The sequence below is a fragment of the Mytilus edulis genome, chromosome 6 (genome assembly GCF_963676685.1).
Source record: "Mytilus edulis chromosome 6, xbMytEdul2.2, whole genome shotgun sequence".
Taxonomy (NCBI): Eukaryota; Metazoa; Mollusca; class Bivalvia; order Mytilida; family Mytilidae; genus Mytilus; species Mytilus edulis.
This window is the reverse complement of record NC_092349.1, coordinates 92,759,755-92,784,786: the sequence shown is the minus strand read 5'-3', so window position 1 is coordinate 92,784,786 and position 25,032 is coordinate 92,759,755. Positions and strand designations below refer to the sequence as shown.

The 25,032-nt window shown below is 32.0% G+C and overlaps 1 protein-coding gene across 1 annotated transcript; it reads right to left on the bottom strand.

Moving 5' to 3' along the window:
- Positions 1-1,097: 1,097 nt before the first annotated feature.
- On the bottom strand, positions 1,098-24,536 carry LOC139528977 (p53 apoptosis effector related to PMP-22-like). Its single transcript, XM_071325219.1, has 4 exons — positions 24,507-24,536; positions 15,468-15,627; positions 14,299-14,509; positions 1,098-1,478 (listed from the first exon to the last, which is right to left on the bottom strand). Exons 1-4 carry the CDS (start codon positions 24,534-24,536, stop codon positions 1,286-1,288), a joined length of 594 nt encoding a protein of 197 aa, XP_071181320.1. The 3' UTR covers positions 1,098-1,285.
- Positions 24,537-25,032: the final 496 nt, after the last annotated feature.

Genomic DNA, 25,032 nt, shown 5'->3' with positions numbered 1-25,032 from the left:
GTTGATCCAGGATTGTAAAAATGGGGGACACTAGGGGGAACACAGTGTCCCTAGACAGGAAAAATTGAGTGGAACATGACAAAAGTCTATGCATTAACCATACATGTATCACCATAAAGGAGGGCCAAGTACAGACACCCCTTTTCCTCTCATAAAAATAAATCCACCTCTGACAAACAATATAAACATGTACAAAAAAAATCAACAATTAAAACAGATATATTTAAATACTGAAAAACTCATAGAAAATGTATAGGAGTATTTAAATCAGATCTATTAAAAATCTCATTATATCAAAAACAACTGAGTAACAATGTAACCATGTTTGGATGACCTCTATATGGGAAGGTAACTCTTGAACTTCAGAATGATATGGAATCACACATGGTGTGTCCTTATGTCATCCTGTGGTTGATTTATCATTTTACACTTGTAACAAATACACTTAAAGTATAGTTAAAAACAAACCATTTGATTTGATAATACAGCAAACAAATTAACAGGTATAACAATGGCAAGATAAATACTATAACAGACAGTTCACAGCATAAATGTATATAATGTACATTTTCATATTGCACTTGTTCATGGTATCATTAATGTGACTAGATATATAAGAAGATGTAGTATGAGTGCCAATGAGACAACTCTCCATCCATGCCACAATTTATAAAACTAAACCACTATAGGTTAAAGAATGGTCTTCAACACAGAGCATTTGTTCACATAGAACAATATTTTGTAAACAAACTTGTTCACGAAGATTAACAACAAGATATTTTTTAAAGATAGTATAAAAATCATGAATTGACATTTTTATAGGTGCAGTTCACAATCATCACTCATTTCTATATTATTAACAATTCTTTTCTTTTCTGATTGGGAATAACTAGGAATACTTAATTGTAAAAATACATTCAATACTATTGTGAATTTAAAATATGATAACATTATAAACTGGACTAAAGCAGAATTTCTAAGTACAGTAAGGTTCTGTAATAACTAATTGTTTTTCATTATTTTTTGGTATTTTTCTTGTATAACCAATATCAAAAGGACAGATGAACATATTGATATATGTTATCTGTTTATTTATATTTCTGTTATAACTAAAATAAATCTGATATATTAATTCACCAATTTTTTTAAATGATTGCAAAGCCTATTTAAAATATTAGAGACTAAAATAAAAAAAAGAAAGTTTCTGCATGAAATCTAATACTTTAAAACATGAGATCATTTATACACAAAAATTATGCATTGTAGTTATTGTTTATAAACAGTTTCAAATATCAGATGAAAATGACTTTCTGGAAATTTCTTTTGTTCCTGATGGAATGAAGAAAAACACAGATGCTGCTGCTGAGAAGATGAAAGCTCCCCAACCAAAGCCATAGTTCCAGTCAAAGTCCAAGCGTCTCACATCCTCGTGTACCATAATCTCTTCCTTACAGTCCTTGGATGGTGTAAACTTCCCACTAACACCATACACCATACACTATTACATCATACACCATGTACCATTACACCATACACGTTACACCTTTGCACCATACACCTTACACCTTACACCATACACCATTCCCCATTCTATCTACACGATCCGAAATTACCCATAATGCAATTAAATTTCAACGACTACAAAATTATTTATTTGATTTAAAAAACGAATTTTGATCACAATATTGCAAACTAATATATAAAATTAAAACTTCCGTGATCATGGTCATATAAACAATACAGATCAAATACATATACATGTATTTGTCAATAAAGTACGCATTAAACTTTGCTTGTACTATATATTAAGCCGCGATCTGCCTTTCTGTCACTGAGAGGCTGTGGCCTCCGTCAATAAATAACGATATAAGTTTCATGGCTTTTATTACTAAGTTTTTCGGTTTTAATATGTAGCGTAAATTTAAAAAACTTGGTTGTCAGATAAAAACGACAAACAATGCAAGAAACGAATAGTACTTAGATCATATAAACTATTCATATATAATCATGAAAGCGATATTGGTGTACAGATTATAACCGGTCAAGGTGAACTTTGAAAATCGAGTATAATCGGTTTTGCGAGTTAACGATCCCGTCGTGCAATAACTTATCATGCTTATGGTCAGCGTAATATAAATAAAAAAAAATTTTTTCTGCACCAATCAACATTACAATCCTACATATTCTTGTATATTCAAATAGTTGAATCATCCACAAATTAGCTTTCACATCTCATCTTCACTAAAAACTAAAACGAACGAATCTAAAAATCTAAAATTTTTTTGTTCCCTCCCTTAATTATAAAATGTCGAGATTGAAAACGCATGTTTTCCCTTTACAGTACGATATGACGTGCTAGTTTAAAATGAAACTCGATTCCCCCCCCCCCCCTCAAAATTTGAAAAAAACAATCTTTTTTTTTAAAGTTATACTCCTTATACGTTCAACGTTTTCGTTTGATGTTAATAAAATGTATGTATCTTTCACTCAGTATGAACATTGGTCAGCAGAAATTCAAGGTTGGTCAGGTTAGAGTGTTCACGTTTCTCGGACCAACATATTTTTGCCAAATAATCCTTGATCACAACTCTGTTGGACCTCCTACGGCATCCATTGGTTATTAAAAAGATTAAATAAAAGAACCGCTAATAAAAGAACATATGAACCTATCAAATGCACCGTTAATGAAATAAAAATATTGCCAGTGGACCACTCCAACCTTTTTTTTTGGCGCTTACAATTTTCAACCCTCGAATTAAGCTTTCCAATCTAACTGAAATTAAAAACTTGCTTTCTAACAGATCTTTTCATGTACCGAACAGGCAACACTCGTTTTTTATAAGAAAAGTCTCGTCTTCTCCGTGTTATAAACTTGTGAAAGATACAGCCGAAATTTCGGTATTGAAATGAATCTACATCTCACAAACAGAATTTTTAAATAACGATTTTGAGTGATCACCTATCAAAGAATAAGATGATAATGGTAGATAACTATGGGCGTCATGTGGCAAATATTACATGCATATCGGACCACGAGTTGTCAATCTGTATGAAAAGATTTTCAATACAACCATATTTAGAAGGAATGTTTACATGCTATACTCTCGTACTAAAGTTTGAAGGGGTTCTTGTGTCGTTCACCTCAGACACACATCTTTTTAACGATATTTAAAAAAAAAAAAGACGGGACCAATTTAATGTCATTCTTCTATATTTTTGATATAACTATAAGTCTTTTATATGGCAAGAGTACCACTATTTAGCGGACAAGCATGCAGTTTATTCTTTTTTCTGTTATTGAATACCAAGAAAGAAAATAAATCCCGAACTTAATTTGAAACTTTCATTCTCAATAGTTTTCCAGCAAAATATTCACATCCCTTGGGGATAAATAGTGTACGTCCAGTGGCATATATATAACATGCATGTCGGCATAAAGTACTTTCACATTATTATACTTTATACCCAACAATTGTGATGATGAATTTCTTCCTTTGTTCGAGAAAAATCTTATTGAAATAGAAATCTGTGATTTTACTATGTACATAACTTCAATGAACCAAAGCCAAGTTAAATATTAGACCGTTGGTTTTCCCGTTTGAATGGTTTTACACTAGTAATTATGGGGCCCTTTATAGCTTGTTGTTCGGTAGCCAAGGCTCCGTGTTGAAGGCCGTAAATTGACCTATAATTGTTTACTTTTAAAAATTGTTATTAGGATGGAGCGTTGTTTCATTGGCACTCACACCACATCTTCCTATATCTATTTAATTCAAAATGGTTTTCTTTTTCTTCTTTTTGGTATAGAATAGTCCATCGACATCCCATGATAACATACTGTTGTCATGCAAGGACTAGTCTATTTACAAAACTTCAGTAAATCTAAATTAAACAAAATGTATGTTTTTTTCTTATGTTCAATGAAAAAATGCCGGTATATAATTCTAAATTGCAACTATCTATAGTTCCGTAACTTTATATCCAGGCGTATAAACGAATGGTCGACAAGTGCGTATATTTTTGTTAAATTAATATTTCAATTATGTTTCAAACTGTCCTTCACTTTTGACAACGAGACGAGTACTTACATTTTCCCAAATTTACGCTTTGAAAAAATGTGTAAACAGATTTTTATTTTATCAAATCTTTTTTTTAAATTATTTTGATTTTTATAAATCATAATCTTTACACCAGAAATGTTATTTATAAACAAGCGTTTGAGTTTTAGTAATTTTGACTAGTATATATCACTATCGGACACGCAAGACAGAGATGTATATTATACACCCGACAGGAAATCGCTTAAATACCTGGACGTGTCACCTCACAATACCTTTGGGAGTAATACCTTTAGCCATGCAGGTGATCAGACACGGGAAGGTCCGAATTTATTAAAATAAGTTTATTACTTAAAAGAATTATGAACAAATTAGATTTTTTGGTTGTTGGTTGTTTAACGTCTAGTGGCAAATATTTGATGCATGTTTATTGCGTTAAAAATAATGATCAATTGACATTAAAGTGAAAAAGTAAAAAAAATAAAAGCAAAAATTATAGATAAAGAAATATAGAAACGACGCTCTTTCACCCCCTCCCTCTCCCTCTCCTAACCCACCCACCAAAAAAAAATCACTCAAACTCGCATATAGACCTACATCTAAAAAAAACAACATTTTCATGGTGCCCCCTCCAATATATTGTCTATCAAAATGATTGTGTTTTTACTACGTATTAAATCTATTAAAAATACTGCCTTTTAAATACTGAAGCACTGTCAAGCACATATTAAGGACCCCACGTAAATCGTGAATGATCATGAATGGTCATGCTTTACGAATTTCTTTGACATATATGATGCATTCTGTATGGCTATAGTATATAGGTAGTGTTATACCTTGACATTTCCGGGTATTACAAATCAACGTGTATATTATCGGCTCATTTTTTATATAATGGCGTTCAATACCTCTCTGATATAACAACATTTGTATAACCTTCAATTAATATAGGGTGTCTTCAACCTATGCCAACATTTGATAAAAATATATTCAACCTATGCCTACAAACAAAATACAATAGGTGTTGTTATAACAATTATTAATTAAAAAAAGGTAAAATACAGTCAGTATATTTTAGCATTAAATATTACTCTTCATAATTAGTTAAAAATTCAAAACAAAAATAAAGTAATTTGAAAAAATTGTAGTAAAAATGGAAATATCCAAAAAATTCTAAAAGACAAAGTTGTAAAATAAAACCCTTGATATTAGAAAAATTGAGTTAAACTAAATATTATTATAAAAATTATAAAAAAAATAGACAAAATTTCAAAAACTTAACATTTAAATATAACAATACTTGAGAAAAAAAGAGAAAAAAGCTATTTCATTTGTGCAAATTAAGGACCACTTTGTAAAAAAACCACTAAAGACTAGAATATGCCGTTTAACCATCCTAAGACATGTCTTACTCCCGAGATAGTTTTGTGAAACTGGTGCTGAAGACTCAAGGATAAAGTTGAACATGACACCAGTTGATTGTACAGATGCAGCATCATATCTTATAGTGTGACTATTGAGACAATCATATTAGTGAAACTCGCTTTATTCTCTGTATGTGTTGGAATTAATAGTGAACATTTAACTTAGATATTTTAAATGAGTCAGTCTTTATGAAATACCCAAACTAATTCCTTTGTGAAATAGAGATCCTCATCACACTCAATTACCTACATTTTCACTAAACTTGACTTGTAAAAAACAATGTATATTGAGTATTCTTTAACGCTAGGTTTAAACTGGTTGTAGATTGATTAGCCCCTAATTAATTTCTGTTTTTATAACACTTAATCTGTAACAAATTATTCAACCTATGCCAACATTTTTTCACACAATTTTATAACTAAATTCCAAAAGGTTGGCATAGGTTGAATGAACCTAATATAGGTGGTTTTTATTTATCTTGGTATTAAATTAAAGAAATTAAAATACTATTGCGTGTCTGGTATAAAGTAACTTGTTGACTGTTAGCGTAGAAATAATATGCCCTATACTGAAGAATATGAATGACAAGTCTTGCAAATGAACAAGATATAAAGCACATCGATTTTCCAGCCGGGTGCGTCTCAATACTCGGCTGCTAAGGAGTCCAAGTCTCTGTCTTAAAAGTTCACACACGTTTTCTTGCAATAAATACTAAGGAGCACGTTTCAGTTGAACTATTTTTGTACGCCGGGTTTCATTCTATCTACATAGGCAAAGTTGACTTTAGATATTTTACCAAATGGCAGATACGAAACATTTAAATGTGTCACAAGTATTATTCCACAAGAGACTGGCCAAAATGACACAGACATTAACAACTGTAGCTCATCCTACGGCCTTCAACAATGAGCAAAGCCCATACCGCATAGTCAGCCATAAAATGTCCTGATATGACATAGTAAAACAATTCAAACGAGAAAACTCACGGGCTTATTTGTATAAAAAAAATGAACAAAAAACAAATATGTAACACATAAACAAACGACAACCACTGAATTACAGGCTCCTGACTGAGAACAGGCACATCCAAATAATGTGGCGGGGTTAAACATGTTAGCGGGATCCCAACCCTCCCATATTTTTTTAAATGATATTTCGTCCTGAATATGCATGAAATGTTTGCCACTGGACGCTAGACAATCAACAATCAATCGATTAAATTTTGCACTAAAATATGACAAACAATTTATAAGTTAACTTTCTGATTTTCGTTTTTGTGCAGAAATAAATTCCATAGAATAGATTAAGTATGTAAATATATGCAAAGAGTATCTTGTGGTCTTGTGGTATAGTTGATATTATCAAATTGTGGTTCCATTGTTATCAATTTGCTGTTCGTCGCCTCCCGACTTGGATTGAGACCAATCATTTAGCTGTTGTCTGCTCTTTAGTTGTTTTGTTGTCTCTTTTACACATTAACCGTTTCCATTCTCAATTGTATCGTATGTTAATTTGTATTGCATATATACCAGAAAATGTATTAGTCCCAGTTTAAATGAAAATAAAGAGAATTAGAATATTGTTGAATTAAGAGAAAATACATATCCGTGTGGAATTCGCCTCAGGTGTTTTTTTCAAGTTTGATATCCAACTTCTTAATCCGCAACCCACATTTACCAGACAACCTTGTATATTGTATGCTTGATGAACTACCATCATGCTCATTTGACCATCAGGGATTGAGAGAAATGTGTTATGGTTAAAACTCTGTCAAAGCCAAAACTATTGAATGTATATATATATATATCATGTATATCAACCCCTCTCTTGGTTCCGATTTATTGACGATATTGACATGAAGTGGGATAATACTGAACAAGAACTAAATTTGTTTATTCAACATGCCAACATGTCAATAAAATTCACATATGAAATATCTGACTCTCTAAGATCACATTTCTTGACACTACAACGCAATTGAGGGATGGAAACATATTTACAGATTTGTATTGCAAGCCCACAGACAAACATCAATATCTGTCTCCTTTAAGTTGTCACCCTAAACATTGCACCAAGAGCATTCCCTACAGCCAGGCCATACGAATAAAAAGAATTTGCTCCACCAACGATGTTGCCAAAAAACGACTACAAGAACTTCGCGGTCACCTAAAACATCGGGGCTACAAAAGGAAAGACATTGATAAAGGTTTTTCTCGTGCTAGCAACATCAGCCGAGATGAACTTTTACAATATAAAGTCAAAAAGGTCAACAGGAGGGTGCCATTTGTGTTGACTTACCATCCAAAATTTGACAACTTGTCTCACCTTATCCGCGAAAGTTGGAAAGATATCGAAAAACATCCTAAACTATCCAAGATCTTTCCCGAGCCACCTGTACTGGCTTTCCGTAGGCCCAAAAGCCTTAAAGACTTGCTGGTGAGAGCTGATTTATCCTCTCAAGCAGGCTCTTCGTCAGTGGGCTCTTGTAAGGGTTGTGGAAACAAACGATGTCTGACTTGCAAACAAATACTGATTACCCAGACTTTTAACAGTCACTCCACTGGTACAGAATACACCATATTTTGCAATGTTAATTGTAAGACTACAAATGTTGTGTATCTCCTACAGTGTAAATGTGGTAAACAGTATGTTGGCGAGTCAGAACAGCCGATCACAAACGAATGAACGGTCATCAAAGCGACTACCAATGCAAGCCAGACCTCCCTCTTAGTCGACATTTGAGATCCCCCGGCCACACTAAGGCAGATCTCAATCGACTGACCATTACTATCATTGACCACAACTCTGCTTGGTCTAGGGAGGATAGACTTACTCGGGAAAGATTCTGGATAAGAAAATTAACAACTTTGGCACCAAATGGGATAAATGAAAAGATGTAGTTCGACATCATGCAGTGCTTCACATCTGGGTTATACTACTTATTATTACAGTCTCTGTTTCTATTTCTTTACCTTACTCATCTCTAAAATAAATCTGTTGAATATAACAATTTAGATTGCTTAATTTGTTTAGGGATGTATGAGTACCAAGCCACGTTCAACTAGTTTACTTAAGTCAAAATTTATTATTATATTTTAACGGCCGTTGGTTTTAAACATATCAGACTGTAATGTAACTATACTACCGTTGTCAAATCTGAAATATTGACAAATTTAGACCGTTCAGTGTTGTTTATTTGGAATTCTTACTGACACAATCTTTCTTGTAACATTATAATTATAGATACCGTTAAAGCTTTGGAGTTGTGCTAGTTCATATCGCACATTATTATTTTTTATTTAAAGCATATATTTGAACTCTCTGATGTAAATAGTCATATAACCTATGTCGTGTTTAACACATTTTTAGAACTGTGCAAGCGTCTTACCTGATGTTCGGTTTGACCTTTTTAGTTGTATAAACTTCAAGATTGTAACAGCTTAATCTAAGTAGACTGATAATTGATTCATTCAACATCACAATCATATATACTGATGAAGGATATCTGTTATCCGAAATATTTATAAATAATTACATTTATAGTTCCTTTTTGTGTTATTGGTGTTGTTATGTACACTTTTTAGGCGTTTATATAATTTATTTTATTGTGTACATGTATCGTTACTTGTAACGATCCAGCGCCCTCGTGGGGAAAATCGTTGACTATTATTCAGACGTTTTATATAAAAAATTATATATCATGTATATATATCTAATCTAAATTCATTCATGCATGCAGTAAAGCATTTCTTGAATGAGTGAAATTTTAAGAAACAATTTTGAAACTTTTATCTTTATTGCGTTTAGCCTACATGTGAAAAAAGAAACGGGAAAGGACTTGTGATAGACAAATGGACAACTATATAGTTCATGACATACAAACATATTTATTGTTATTTTCTTTAGTTATGAAATGTAGAAAATAACCGATTCAGATATTATCCTCATTACACATAATCTGTTGAAATGAGTTGAAAGCATGGGAGTTTGTATTTCTTGCTCCTTTTTCACAGGCACTTGTCTCAGAAAAAAATTTCCTATATACCTTATTATAACACAATAAGGTATATAGGGGGGAAAAATCTGAGACAAGTGCCTGTGTCCTATTTTCGTAAATATTTTCTTCGCCTAAAAGGTGATCAATGTTTATATTGTTATTAGTCCTGAATTTTATAGTACCAATCACACCTCTTGACACAGTCGTAAGAAGAAAGGGGGGGAAATCTTGAATGACACAGTACAAAACTCCCAGTATATTATATTTTATCATGGAAATCGACAATAAAATTATACCACCAACTATTCAACTGTACCATGTTGGTACTACTTCTACTTCTTTGTGTTACACGAAGTGCCTCAAAACAGGGACTTCGTATAGAAAGTCCTGCTCAAAATAAGGCAATTTTGACATTTCAAAGAACTCAGGTGTTTTTCGCTTTATTTTGTCTGGCATTGTTTGTGTGTTTTCGGCTTATAAGTTTGAAATTCCCATTGCACATTATATGTTGCCTCCCTTATTGTGCAGCAGCAAATATTCCAGAAGTACGTACTAATAAATAATTAGCCTTAGGATCTTGTATCATGACTAAAAAATTAATAAAAGAAATGAATTCTTTTTTTCAGACAGGATAATATGCTCATCTCGGGGCCTTTAATAGCTGACTTACTTTGGTCTCTTGTTGAGAGTGGTCTCATTAGCAATCATAATACTTTAGTACCACATATCCTTTTAACGGGCGCACTATGTTTGTATGAATTTGGGAATTAAAATGTTTTACTTTACACTCAGCTTTTGATTACATTTGCGAGCATTTATTTAACAGGTTTATTCCAATCAATCTAGATTGCCACCATGCCCTCTTTTTATTAAAATAAGTGTCTTGCAACAAAATTTCAGTGATTTGATAGCTCAAGCTGACTTGCATAATAAAATTATATCAATCCATCAACCAAAACTGAACATATTAACATTTTATTATGTAAACCTATATATATATAAGCAATATTTTGATGTCAGAATGCATTGCATTATACAAATAGCAGCAACATTGTAACACAATATCAACACAAATTTATTCCAATCATTTAAATTGCCAGCATATCCTCTTTTTATTCAAAATAGTGTCATGCAACAAAATTTCAGTGACATGTCTCATATAATAAAATTATTTAAACGCGTCAACAAAATTTCAGTAATTTGATACCTTCAGCTGACTCATATAATAAAATTATTTAAACACGTCAACCAAATTTCAGTGATTTGATACCTCAACAATGCTCAAGCTGACTCCATATAACAAAATTATTTTAACGCATCAACAAAATTTCAGTGATTGGATACCTCAAGCTGACTCATATAATAAAATCATTTTAATGCGTCAACAACATTTCAGTGATTTGATACATCAAGCCGACTCATATAATAAGATTATTTTAACGCGTCAACAAAATTTCAGTAATTTGTTGTTTTTATAGTGATTAAGATGATAACACAATGGTGACTGCTGTACCCCTATTTTTGACATTTTTACCTATTATGTCTGTTTGTTTTGTTCACGCATCGGTGACTATGTAATGGAATTTGATGCGACTGTCATACAAGTGAGAGGTTTAGCTAGCTATAAAACCAGGTTCAATCCACCATTTTCTACATTTGAAAATGCCTGTACCAAGTCAGGAATATGACAGTTCTTGTCCATTCGTTTTTGATGCGTTTTGTTATTTGATTTTGCCATGTGATTATGGACTTTCCGAATTGATTTTTCTCTGAGTTCAGTATTTTTGTGATTTTACTTTTTGATACCCCAAAAATGACTCATTTAATCATGATAATAAAATTATTTTAACGCGTCAACCAAATTTCAGTGATTTGATACCTTAAGCTGACTCATATAATAAAATTATTTTACCGCTTCAACAAAATTTCAGTGATATGTCTAAGTAATATAAAACTGTCACTGAAGCCAGTATCTGTATCTGTATTTCCCACTTCTGAATTTGGACAGGTATGTCATGTATGTCACTGATTCATTTTGGCTATTGTGTGGTTGGTTGTTCTGCGCATAAATAAGTCGTGCTTGCTGGGGTGTGCATTTAAACCCAGTGGTTCAGGATGTTTTGTAAGACACACCTTATAGGTAATCCTGGCTGAGTCAGCTGCTTGAACTTTTGATGCATATATATATAACAATCATTTTTCCATGGTGGCATCAGCTATTTTGTTTTATGACGTCAAAATCTTGCGGGAACCTGTGTGATATCTATTAATGGCAGACAAATAGCTATAAGGTTTATAAAGGCAGGATGAGACACTTGCAAAAAAAAGTCAGGATGACACTTTATGTAAAAAAAGTCAGGATAAACTAAAAAAAAAAAAGCAGGACCGGATAGAGTGAAAAATAAAAAGGCAGGACAGAGATTACAACTAAAAAAAAGCAGGACAATTTTTTTCATCCTAGCCCCCCCCCCCCCCCCCCCCCATAAAAATCAAATGGTAGCTCCCTAACTACTTTCATGACTTTATAATGAAAATTATGAGAAGTTCTCTCCTTGGAAAACGTAGTATTTCGGTTGGTTGATTTTGTTGGTAGCTAAATTTCAAGTGGCAAATATTTCATTCCTGTTCGCATATTAAAATATTTTTTCGAACGTTCACGATACCATTTATAATCCATAAACACAAATCTAGCACAAATGACGAGATTGTTCATAATTATACAACACCTTATGTGCAATACATGTAAAACTGTACAGTGTGCAATTTTTTTTTGAACATTTTCTGGAAAACAGAATCGTAAATCCAAGGCAAACACACGTGAATTACGAAGGAATATGTACGAAGAGCCTGTCAAAAATGGGGAACGAAGCAACGTTAAAAATGATGTTTATAACCCATGATATAAAAATAATGTTCCTATGCGTGGATAACCTCTTTATACATCTTCTAGTTAAAACAAAATCATTTCACTAAATTTATGATAGCTACAAACAATCTTATAGCCATTGTTCACTATAAATAAGAATATGATAAATTAAAATAATTACATTAATATACACATTTTTTTTTTCGTATTCTTATTTATAATTAGTTATCAAAGGTACCAGGATTATAATTTGATACGCCAGACGCGCGTTTCGTCTACATAAGACTCATCAGCGACGCTCAGATCAAAACAGTTAAAAAGCCAAACAAATACAAAGTTGAAGAGCATTGAGGACCCAAAAATTCCAAAAAGTTGTGCCAAATACGGCTAAGGTAATCTACTCCTGGGCGTAAGAAAATCCTTAGTTTTTCGAAAAATTCAAAGTTTTGTAAACAGAAAATTTATAAAAATGACCATATAATTGATATTCATGTCAACACCGAAGTGCTGACTACTGGGCTGATGATACCCTCGGGGACGAAACGTCCACCAGCAGTGGCATCGACCCAGTGTATATAATATATATAGTCTACCGGGTAAAGTAATTTGCTACTCTGGAAAAATAATAATTACGATCGATTATTAATATTGTTTATGTTTACAATCCGAAAAAATAAAATAAAAAGAACTTCGATTTTAACCAATGAAATGTCGTACACCATTCATTCACACCATTCCCGATTGCACGTTACACGATCACACCATTCCTCATACACCATTACACCATTCCCCTTACACCATACACCATAGCATCATACACCTTACACCATTGCACCATACACCTTACACCATTACACCATACACGTTTTTTTGGGAAGTTTACACCATCCAAGGGCTGTAATCTTAACAGGGTAGATAATCAGGGTTAGTATGTCCGACAGAGCTGTAAAATATCAAAATACATGTTCAGGGGAGATAATCAGGGCTAATTTGTCTGACAGAGCTGAAAAATATCAAAATGCATATACGGGGGAGATAATCAGGGCTAATATATCTGACAGAGCTGAAAAAATTCCAAATACTCATTAAGGGGAGATAATCAGGGCTAATATATCTGACAGATCTGAAATATATCAAAATACATATATAAAGGGGAGATAATCAGGGCTTATATATCTGACAAAGCTGAAAAATATCAAAATACATAGAAAGAATAGATAATCAGAGCTTCTATATCTGACAGAAATGAAAAATATCAAAACACATATAAAGGGGAGATAATTCATGGCTGATATATCTGACAGAGCTGAAAATATCAAAATACGTATAAAGGGGAGATAATCAAGGGTAATATATCTGACAGAGCTAAAAAAAATATATCCAAATATATTTATAAAGGATATAATTCAGAGTTAATGAGTCTGACAGACTGAACTGAACAAAGTTCTTATTCAGGGGAGATAATCATGTTGAGTGAATTGTTTGAGTGAAATATTTACAGTGAATTTCATTTGAAAAAAACTTTGTCAAAGGATTTTAATTAAATTTAAAATTTATGATGTTATTGGGAAAAAAAAACTTAACATTAAAAATTCTCTTGAAAAAAATTAGTTCGATTTTCACATGAGATTCAGGTGAAACTTACATTAAATCAGTTCATGTATGTGTGTTTATCATTTTCTTTCCTTTGAGGTGCAAGATTTATGTGGCTCTTAACTCACATGAAATTTATGAGAGTAAAACTTCCCTGTGTCCAACATACTTGATCCCTTTAGTAAAACTTCCCTGTGTCCAACAAACTTGATCCCTTTAGTAAAACTTCCCTGTGTCCAACATACTTGATCCCTTTAGTAAAACTTCCCTGTGTCCAACATACTTGATCCCTTTAGTAAAACTTCCCTGTGTCCAACAAACTTGATCCCTTTAGTAAAACTTCCCTGTGTCCAACATACTTGATCCCTTTAGTAAAACTTCCCTGTGTCCAACAAACTTGATCCCTGTAGTAATACTTACCCACACAGCCCATGATCACTCCTGCAGACAAGTACCATAGACGATTATTGTAAGGAATGACAACTTTCAATCCCAGAATTCCACACACAGTTCCAGCAAAAGTCAGAATAACTGATATGAGAACAAATGCTGCCGACACTTTTATCCATTCTGTAATAAAGTAAATTCAACTATAAGTACCAGTATATATACACATGATACAAGCCAAAGTAAAAACTACTTAAAATGAAAGGTATGTAATAATGCATATAGATTTATTCATTCTGTAATAAATTAAATTCACCTAATTGTCAGTATACAATCCAAGATTTAAATAAATGGCTAATTTTCAAATTATGCCAATAAATTTATTCATTTTAAGATAACAATATTCATTGTATTGAAGCATTGATTGAATGTTTCTCAGAGTTCAGTATTTTTATGACTTAGTTATATGTCATGAATAACATAAAAACAAAACTGTACTACTAAAGAACTGATTTCAGCTTTCCAAATGTGAACTTTTAATTTCTAAGTAGCAACATTCCAGCAGCACCTGCATACGGGGTATATATCTCCCAATTGATACAAAAATATTCCCGTGCTTGCATTTCCTATCATGATTTTCTTGATAGAGGGTTGCTGCTCACAAGGAAGCTACTAAACCAAGAGTTTCAAATGGTGAAGTTGAAATCATCCCTTCGTAAATTTTACGGACAACATCTTGAGTTGGTTGACCATTATGGAATAACAGTTTCACAAATGATATCGGATATGTTCCTTACGTTGTTACAATACCCTTCCCTTTCATGAATGTGACCAACCGAATTAGACTATTTACCGGATTTGTTATCACACAAGCAACACGACAGGTGCCACATATGAAGCAGGGTCTGCTTACCCTTCAAGAGCACCTGAGATAACCCCTAGTTTTTGGTGGGGTTCATATTGCCTATTCGTAAGTATTCTATGTTGTGTCATATGAACTATTGTTTGTCTGTTTGTCTTTTTCATTTTTAGCCATGGTGTTTTATTTTTGATTTATGACTTTGACTGTGTCTCTGGTATCTTTTGTCCCTCTTAGACAAGGCCAGGCATCAATTATTTAGCATTAGCATGGCTGAATTACCATATTCCAGGGACTTACATTCTCCTTTGGTACAAAGAGTCCACAGGCCCCATCTGGACTTTTGGTCCTCATCATGAAACTTGACCTCCACCCATTCCTGCTCTGCTACTGCTACTATCAACAACAGAAGTGTTATACAACTGAAAACAACTGCTATCAACTGAAAAATAATAACAAATCCTTTTAAAGAGGAGATAACTCGTACTGCTTCTATCAATAACAGTCATTGTGACAGCAGTGTTATACAACTGAAAACTACTGCTATTAACTGAAAAATAAAAACAAATCCTTTACAAGACAGATAACTTGTACATCTCCTTTTTTTCATGTCAACAACAAAAGAATGAAACTTTTGAAAGCTACTGCAATGAACGGAAAAATTAAAACTAATTTCAAGGGGAGATAATTTAAAACCTCTGGTTCAGAAAGGGTACAACTCAAATCAGCACTTATTTAAAGTCAATTCAACATCTGATAATAATTGATTGTTATCATGGTTATATATAAATAGTTCTGTATATTTATAAAATATCTTTTAATTTCTAATCCTCTTCAGAAATTTTTGGGTTGGATTTTATTGTATTCATTATGTCGTTAATATACATGATATAAATGTAAGGAAACTGTTAAAGTTAACATTTATAGTATCATGACTGATCAATGTTTTTATTAGTTCTTCATTTCAATCAATGAATCAACAGGTGAGTTAAAACTAGAAAAATCAAGTATTCTCAGTATCAGGAGTTTTCAATGCTGTTATGTAATTCTGTCGATAAACATGATAAAGGGCTATAATTTTGTTCGAAATTTACACCCATGAAATTTATTTTCTCAAGGCCAAGCTTTAATTTCATGGTAATCAATAGCCTTTGTTAATTAAACAATTAACATGCTTGATGTTTTAAGGCTCCAAATACAGGAAGATTTTAATGTTTTTCCTTAAAACAACTAAAAACAATCATGAAGCCATTAACATAGTGTAACGCTTTTCATTTATTGCAGGCATCAGTGGGTTTTATTATCATGGTATAATTAGATAACTTATTCACTTTAACTGTTACAAAGTAATTCATACAATCAATTTATGTTGCATTCAATAACATGAATAAGATAACTTGTTAAAAGTCAAACAAATCATGTTAATCAGCTGGTGCCTCAATGCTATGTTTAGGGACAACATCAAAAGTTCAATGTAGGATAAAAAACTTAAAATTTTCACATAGTTTTTTTTCACTGAGAAACACCAGCACCCAAAGTAGTCTCGACCCTCCTTTATATCTCTAGCCAATGTAGAAAAAAACAAACACATAACAATATGCACAGTAAAACTCAGTTTAAGAGAAACTTGTCTGAGTCCATTGGAGGAATAGGTAACATGGGTAACAAAAGAAACTAAACAAAATGACAATAATACATAAATTAACAAAGGACTACTAGCAGTTACTGACATGCCAGCTCCAGAATATACTTGGCATTTGTCGTACATGTACGAGTGAAAGGCTTGACCAGAAACTTATACAGCACAAAATCATGTATACACACTTTAGTTCAAGTTGTATTTATATAACTCAAGTTTTTCGTTATGTACGATAGTATAAGGCCAAAAAAAATAACAGATTTGTTTGCTTTAACGGGCAGAAAAAAAATAGGGTAGGTAGGTCATGTAGGTAGGCAATATAATTTGTTTTACAAACATTTCTTAGCTGGTTACAAAGAGTAGATGAGACACTGGACCAATCTGACTTACCTGTATCTCATGTAAATTACTTGAACATATATACTAGCTAGCAATCTGATGAACCATCTTGAAGCAAATAACATACTATATGAACTACAACATGGATTTAGAGCAAAAAGATCATGCGAATCTCAAGTAATATCTCTTATCAATACACCACCTAGCTCAAAACAACGATAAAAATATACAAACTGACTTAGTTATCATAGATTTTTCCAAAGCATTCGACAAAGTGCCACACAAACGCTTACTTTTCAAATTAAACACTACAGCATCTCCGATCAGGCAATAAACTGGATTCAATCATTTTTATCTAACAGAACTCAAACAGTCCTTCTCGAAATCGCCATATCTGAAAAAATTCCAGTAACATCAGGCGTTCTTCAGGGCACTGTACTAGGACAAACACTCTTTCTTATCTCTATTAATGATTTACCTGACTACCTTAAACACAGCCAAATAAGACTCTTTGCAGACGAAAGCATTATCTACCGGCCTATTACCTGCCAAAACGATTGTTTTCATCTTCAAGAAGACATAGAAGCAGCTATAAAATGGGAACAAGACTGGCTCATGTCATTTCACCCTGACAAATGTAACATCTTAAGAGTCTCAACAAAAATAAAACAAATACACTTTTATTACAACATGCACGGTCATATCCTAGAACAAGTACAATCAGCTAAGTATCTAGGCATTACAATCTCTTCAGATCTCAAATGGAACATAAACATGTACAACAATTAGCAGCAAAAGCAAATCAATCTTTATCTTTCGTCAGACGCAATCTAAAAATTAGTTCAAAATTAGTGAAGGAAAGAGCATAATAATCAACCAATAGTAAGACCAAAACTTGAATACTGCTGGACAGTTTTGGACCCACACACATCAGAAAATATATACAGACTGGACAAGTGCAAAGAAAAGCTTCACAATATACTTGCAACAGATTTCACAACACCAGCAGTGTATCTGATATGCTTCAAAATCTGAAATGGCAAACCCTACAAGAACGAAGGCTTAAAACCAGATTACAAATGTTCCACAAAGTAATAAATAACGAAATTGCAATACCATCTCAAGATATTCTCATAAGAAGTCAGTCCAAAATAAGATCTACTCATCAATTAACACGGCCAATATACATGTGTCCCCCGTTGACAAAACTTCGGGAAATTTCAAACACCCTTTAATCTTACTTTACAGATTATTTACGATTTAACATATTTGTTTAAAAATATCATCTGTAAAGTAAGATTAAGGGGTGTTTGAAATTTCCTGAAGTTTTGTCAATGGGGGACACATATTCGCCGTTTTTACACATCTATTTAAAAACAAATAACTGCAGCTTCATATAATATTAGGAATGTTTTGCACTTGAAGTTATCTTCATATAGAAATATCAGTATACTTCAAAAACATATAGACCTGAACATGAACTGTAGAAAACATGGAAAGATATGGCGAAAATGAGCACCCCACTCTTCCTATTGTTTTTATCTTAATTTGAAAAAAAAAAATATGTAAAAATTAAGTTCAATAAAACTTGTAAAGCTTGAAAATAAAGAAAAATTGAAATTAATTTTAAAAAGCAACCTCAGTCAGGCATGCGCCAGAATGTAATCTTCAAAATGTTGAAGGTTTTCTGTAACTAAAGAAGAAGTGTATAGATAGAACACAGGGGCTTGTTACAATTGTGTTTTTTAGAGGTTTGTATGGATAGTAAAACCGGCAATTGTAACAAGCCCCTCTGGATAGAAGATGTTTTTGACCTGCACCTGTATATACATTTTGAGTACAATTTTGGAACTATTGGTTGTAAATATAAAAAAGTTTATTGTCATGTTGGAAGATGTCAAAAGTTAAACTATACTTGAGTGATGGGTCAAAGTACCCTTCGAGTGACGACATAGCTTTCGTAGATCAATGACTATGTAGATGTCAGTCTTTAGGTTTAAACGTTTCCTCTGTCGTGTCAAACCTTGATCGGACGAATCTTTACAAATGTCGTTTCCATTATTTCCCCTTGTTATTACATGTCAGTAATACATGCTTCTTATCTAGACCGATGCTTTCCATTGGCAACCTTATTATTTTTCATTCTGCAATTTGCATATTTTTTTCACAAATTATCTCCCCTAATAAAGGGTTACACTATTGACTGGACCGAATGACAAGACCGAATGACAGGACCATATGAAAAATGCTAATAACTTTTTCATTTCTCAAAGGAGGTATCTCAAATTTAATATATAATAAGATTTCATCATCTAATATATAGATTTAAAATTAAAATTAAAAAAATTCTGTAAGAAACTTTAGAAAACGTGACATGACCAACTCTGATAATGACAGGACCAACATCGACAATGACAGGACCAAATAAAAATGCTAATAACTTTTTTTATTTTTCAAAGGAATTATCTCAAATTTAAAATATAAAATGATATGTCATATTTGAAACCTAAATAATATGAAAATATTTTTCTGAAATTTGAAATATAATAAGATTTCATCATTTGATTAATAGATTTAAGAAAAAAAAGGGTTAGAAACTTTAGAAAACGTGACATGACCAACTCTGATAATGACAGGACCAAATAAAAATGCTAATAACTTTGTTATTTTTCAAAGGAATTATCTCAGATTAAAAAGTTGAAATTATATGTCATATTTTGAAACCTAAATGTTATGAAAAATATAGAGAAAACTTTCGAAAACGTGACATGACCATCGCTGACTGACATGAAAAATATTTTTCTGAAATTTGAGATATAATTAGATTTAACAATTTTATACATAAATTAAAAGATAGTAATAATATAGAAAAAAATATTAAAAGCTTGCTTTAATGTAACCTGACCAACACTGACAATGACAGGACAAACCTCGACAATGACAGGACCAATGATTTGTATAGTTTACAAATCCTTGACAGGACCAAATAAAAATGCTATTCACTTTTTTATTTTTTAAAGGAATTATCTCAGATTTAAAATATAATAAGATCTCATCTTTTAATACATCAATTTAAAGAAAAATCTAAAAAATTTTATTGCGAAAACGTGAAATTACCATAGTTCCTACTATACAAATCCTTGTTGAAATCAATAAAAAAAACACAACAACATTAAGATATTGATTAAGTTGTTAGCAAAAGGAAAACTTTTTCTTGGTATATTGTATCAAATCGAGTTGTAAAAATATTGTTAAGGTTAAGAAACTTTGTAGATTTCTTAAATCTAGTTCTGTGAAAGTCTATCATCCTGGTTATTACATTTATATGTTTATTTATCTTTTATCTTTGTAATATATCTTCTCTGTAATTAAGTATTTGGTTTGTGAGAATAAAGATCATTCATTCAGAATGTTTTGTATATTAATTACCGGTCATAATCTGACACGTCTGAAAACAATTATAAGGAAACAAACAGAAGGTGTGACATAAGACATAAAAAAAGTTGATAAATTCAATAAAGATTGTGATGACAGTAATTAAAATCACATATATATAACAGTTCGTGTCGTTGTTTTATTAATATTTTATTTTCTGAACAGTAAATAATTATTTCCATGTATTATTTAAGGAATGCTCGAGTATATGTGCAGGGTATATCTTGATAGTTTTATTCTTTCTAATAATAAACAAATGAACATTTCTTGAAGTATGCCTGGCCCTTGCATGCATGATTTCTTGGTGGTTTTAAATATTTTCATAAAATATACTGAAGCAAACATTTTCACCGACTACTTTAAAAGGTTTGACACCTTTTCAACGTTGCTTAAATTGGACTTCATGATGTCAAGAAATATTAATTATGTCCTGTGACTATCTGTCCGCCAACATACGTTTAGCAGATAGGTCAATTTTTAACCACCATAAAATATATTTTCCTGATTTTTTAAGAAATATCTTACTAATTATGGATCAAAATTGAACAATTTCAGTAAAATAAGAAAGGCATTATAATTTTTCATCGGCCAGCTAGATGAAAGCCGATGTTGGTCAGTTCACATAACCGCAAGCTTTCAATACGGTTTTTTTCTATATTTTTCTTATATGATGCGCGAAATAGTCTAAATTGTCTTTATTTCAAATTTGAGAGGAATATTTAAATTAACAAATAATAAAGCATAAATTAGCATTTTTATTTGGTCCTATCATTGTCGAGGATTGTCCTGTCATTGACAGCGTTGACCAGGTTACATTACAGCAAGCTTTCTATACTTTTTTAATTATATTTATGTAAAAAAATGGTATAATCTTCTCATATTTCAAATTTCAGAGAAATATTTTGAGAAATAAAAGAGTAATTAGCAATTTCATCTGGTCCTGTCATTGTCGAGGTTAGTCCTGTCAGTCATCGATGGTCATGTCACGTTTTCGAATGTTTTTGAAAGAAAAAAACTATATTTTGCATAACATTTAGGTTTCAAAATATGACATATCATGTTATATTTTATATCTGAGATAATTGACCTTTGAAAAATAAAAAAGTTATTAGCTTTTTTATTTGGTCCTGTCATTGTCGATGTTGGTCCTGTCATTATCAGAGTTGGTCATGTCACGTTTTCTAAAGTTTGAACACATTTTTTTAATTTTTTTTTAAATCTATTAATCAAATGATGAAATCTTATTATATTTCAAATTTCAGAAAAATATTTTGAGAAATAAAAGAGTAATTAGCAATTTCATCTGGTCCTTTCAGTCATCGATGGTCATGTCACGTTTTCAAATGTTATTGAAAAAAAATCTATATTTTTCATATTATTTAGGTTTCAAAATATGACATATCATTTTATATTTTAAATTTGAGATAATTCATTTGAAAAAATAAAAAGTTATTAGCATTTTTATTTGGTCCTGTCATTGTCGATGTTGGTCATGTCACGTTTTCTAAAGTTTCTTACAGAATTTTTTTAATTTTTATTTTAAATCTATATATCAGATGATGAAATCTTATTATATTTCAAATTTGGGATCAATCCTTTGAGAAATGAAAAAGTTATTAGCATTTTCCATTTGGTCCTGTCATTCGGTCCTGTCATTCGGTCCAGTCATTAGTGTAACCCCCTAATAAAGTGTACTAAAAAAAAGTCGATCACGCTATATTTGATTTCCCGGGTTTTTATAATATTCAAATACTCTTTTTATTAAATCTTAAAGTCTTAGTAAATAATTATTCTGTAATTTAACTTTCAAATAGATTTATATTTCATGCAGAGCTGGACATTCCATAAGGTAATGCTCGATTGTTTCTAGCTTACCCTTGCATAATAGGCATGTTGGGTCAACTGTGTTTTGGTTGAAGGCAGCTTTGTTGCTTTGTAAATAGTAAGTACCTGTCAACAGTTTTAACTTCGTCGGTAATCTACTAATATCTTGAGAAGTGGTATTTACGCTGGCTAAGCTTGGATGTGGTCTATTCCATAGCGCAGAGTTCCATGGCCGGATAAGATAAGATAAGATAAGAAATTTTATTTCAAGTCGGGTTACATTAAATACAAAACATAAGCTCTGTAGAGCTTTTTGTCGACATTAATAACAATAACAACACACATATTAAGATACATAAAACACACATATGAGACATACAAATTATGATAGCTATATTGCAAGTAAAAGGTTCATAATAAAAAGCATAGCACATGCAAGCAAAGCACTAAAACTGAAACATAACTTCACATGCAAAGCAGAATGAAATAAATAAAGCAAACTAATGTCTATAAGCTACATGGAACAAACATTTAACACAAAATAAAATAAAGGTATTAAGATCTGCAGGAGCCACACCTGCATGAATTGCCATTCCAGTTGTTGATCATACTTTTAAACTGGTTTAGTTTTGTCTGTGCACGGATCGTGTCAGGCAACTCATTCCATAGTGTAGCTCCAGCATATCTTGATGAATGAAGGCCAAAATGTGTGGTTCTCACCTGTGGAATTTTAACAGTTTGTTTTTTTCTAAAGGTATAAGATACATTTTTAAAATTAATGATATCATGGAGATACACCGGTGATTCTTTATGTAATATTTTAAAAGTTTCTATTGCTATCATTCTTAGGCGTCTTATTTTTAAAGAAGGTAAACCAGATTTTAACAACAGTAATCACTATCAAAATCTTCATATATGAACCTCAAGGCACGTTCTTATATTTTTTCCATCTTTTTAGTATTACCCTTCCCACAAAAATGCCAAACCCCAGGACAATAATTGAAATTAGACATAATATATGAATGATAAATAGTTAACCTTCCCAATTTAGATAGATGTTTTCCAATTCTTTTAAGAACATTTAACTGCCTTGATGCTTTTTTACAAATATCAGAGATATGAGTTTTAAACTTGAGTTGATAATCTATTGTCACCACCAGGAGTTTTACCTCAGTGTCACATAAAATTTCATTCCCATCCAAATTGAATTAATATTCCCACTTTTTGATTTATTCCCAACAGCAATAGCCTGAAATGTATCTGGATTAATTAGCTTTCATTTTGTTGTTAGCAAACCAATCAATTAAAACAGCACTTTCCTTTTCCAAAGATTTAACTAATCCATTTAGGTCTGGTCCTGAGTGTGACAATGTATTATCGTCTGCATAAGTATACAGTTCATTTTCTTTCACAAAATTGAAAATGTCGTTTAGAAAAATTTTAAAAAGCACAGGACCCAAAATCGAGCCCTGCGGTACACCTTTATAGATATTTTGCCAGGTACTAAAATATGCACCGACTTTTACACACTGTTTCCTATTTGATAAATAATTATCAATTAAATAAGTGCCTCATTTGACAGGCCATATGCCTTCAATTTTAAAAGAAGTAAATTATGGGGTAAGCAGTCAAAGGCCTTAGAAAGGTCCATTAGCACAGCAGCCACATATAAATTTTGATCGACTGCTTTTTTCCAGTCCTCAATGACTTTTAGTAAGGCGGTGTTACAGGCCATAGCCAGGTCTAAAAGCTGACAAGGAAGGATGAAATATTTTACTAAAATATTCTATTAGCTGCTGATATATGGCCCTTTCAAAGAACTTTGACACCACCGGAAGAATGCTAACAGGTCTGGCAGATTATTGGTGGATAAGAAGCGAAGCGATGAGTATAGACGAGCACTTTGTTGTTTGAGCTTTGTAATAATTGTCTACAGCCTTTTTAACTATTTATTTCCAGCGCTCCTTGCTGTATGGGTTATCAAGAATATCCTGTGCTGATGGGAGTTCATAAATGGCAAGGAGATTTCGAAGCTTTCCAAACCAGCTAGAAGAGGAAAATCCAACTAATGCAAGTTGTCTTACCGCAAGGTCTTTTTCCACAGATGAATCCATATCGCAGATTTTATTGAAGGTGTTAAGGACTGATTTATGAATTGTCCCAATAATAGGAATAACTCCCGCAAGTGTATAAATTGCAACGTTCGCTGTATTTGTTGGCATGGATAGAATTTGATTTAATGATTTTCGATAAAATACTTCTATATTATCTAGTTGTTTCTTATTCGGGAGGAGAATTTCTAAGCACGGATGTCTAGTTGATTCAATATTCAACATTCAACATTCAACATTTTTTTTTCTCGTATCCATTCTCAACATTCAACATTCGATTTCAACATTCAACATTCGATTTCAATATTCAACATTCAAATTTTTTATTTTTTTTCCTCGTATCCATTTTCAACATTCAACTTTCGATTTCAACATTCAACATTCGATTTCAACATTCAACATTCGATTTCAATATTCAACATTCAATTTTTTTTTTTTTTTTTATTTTTTTTATCGTATCCATTATCAACATTCAACATTCGATTTCAACATTCGATTT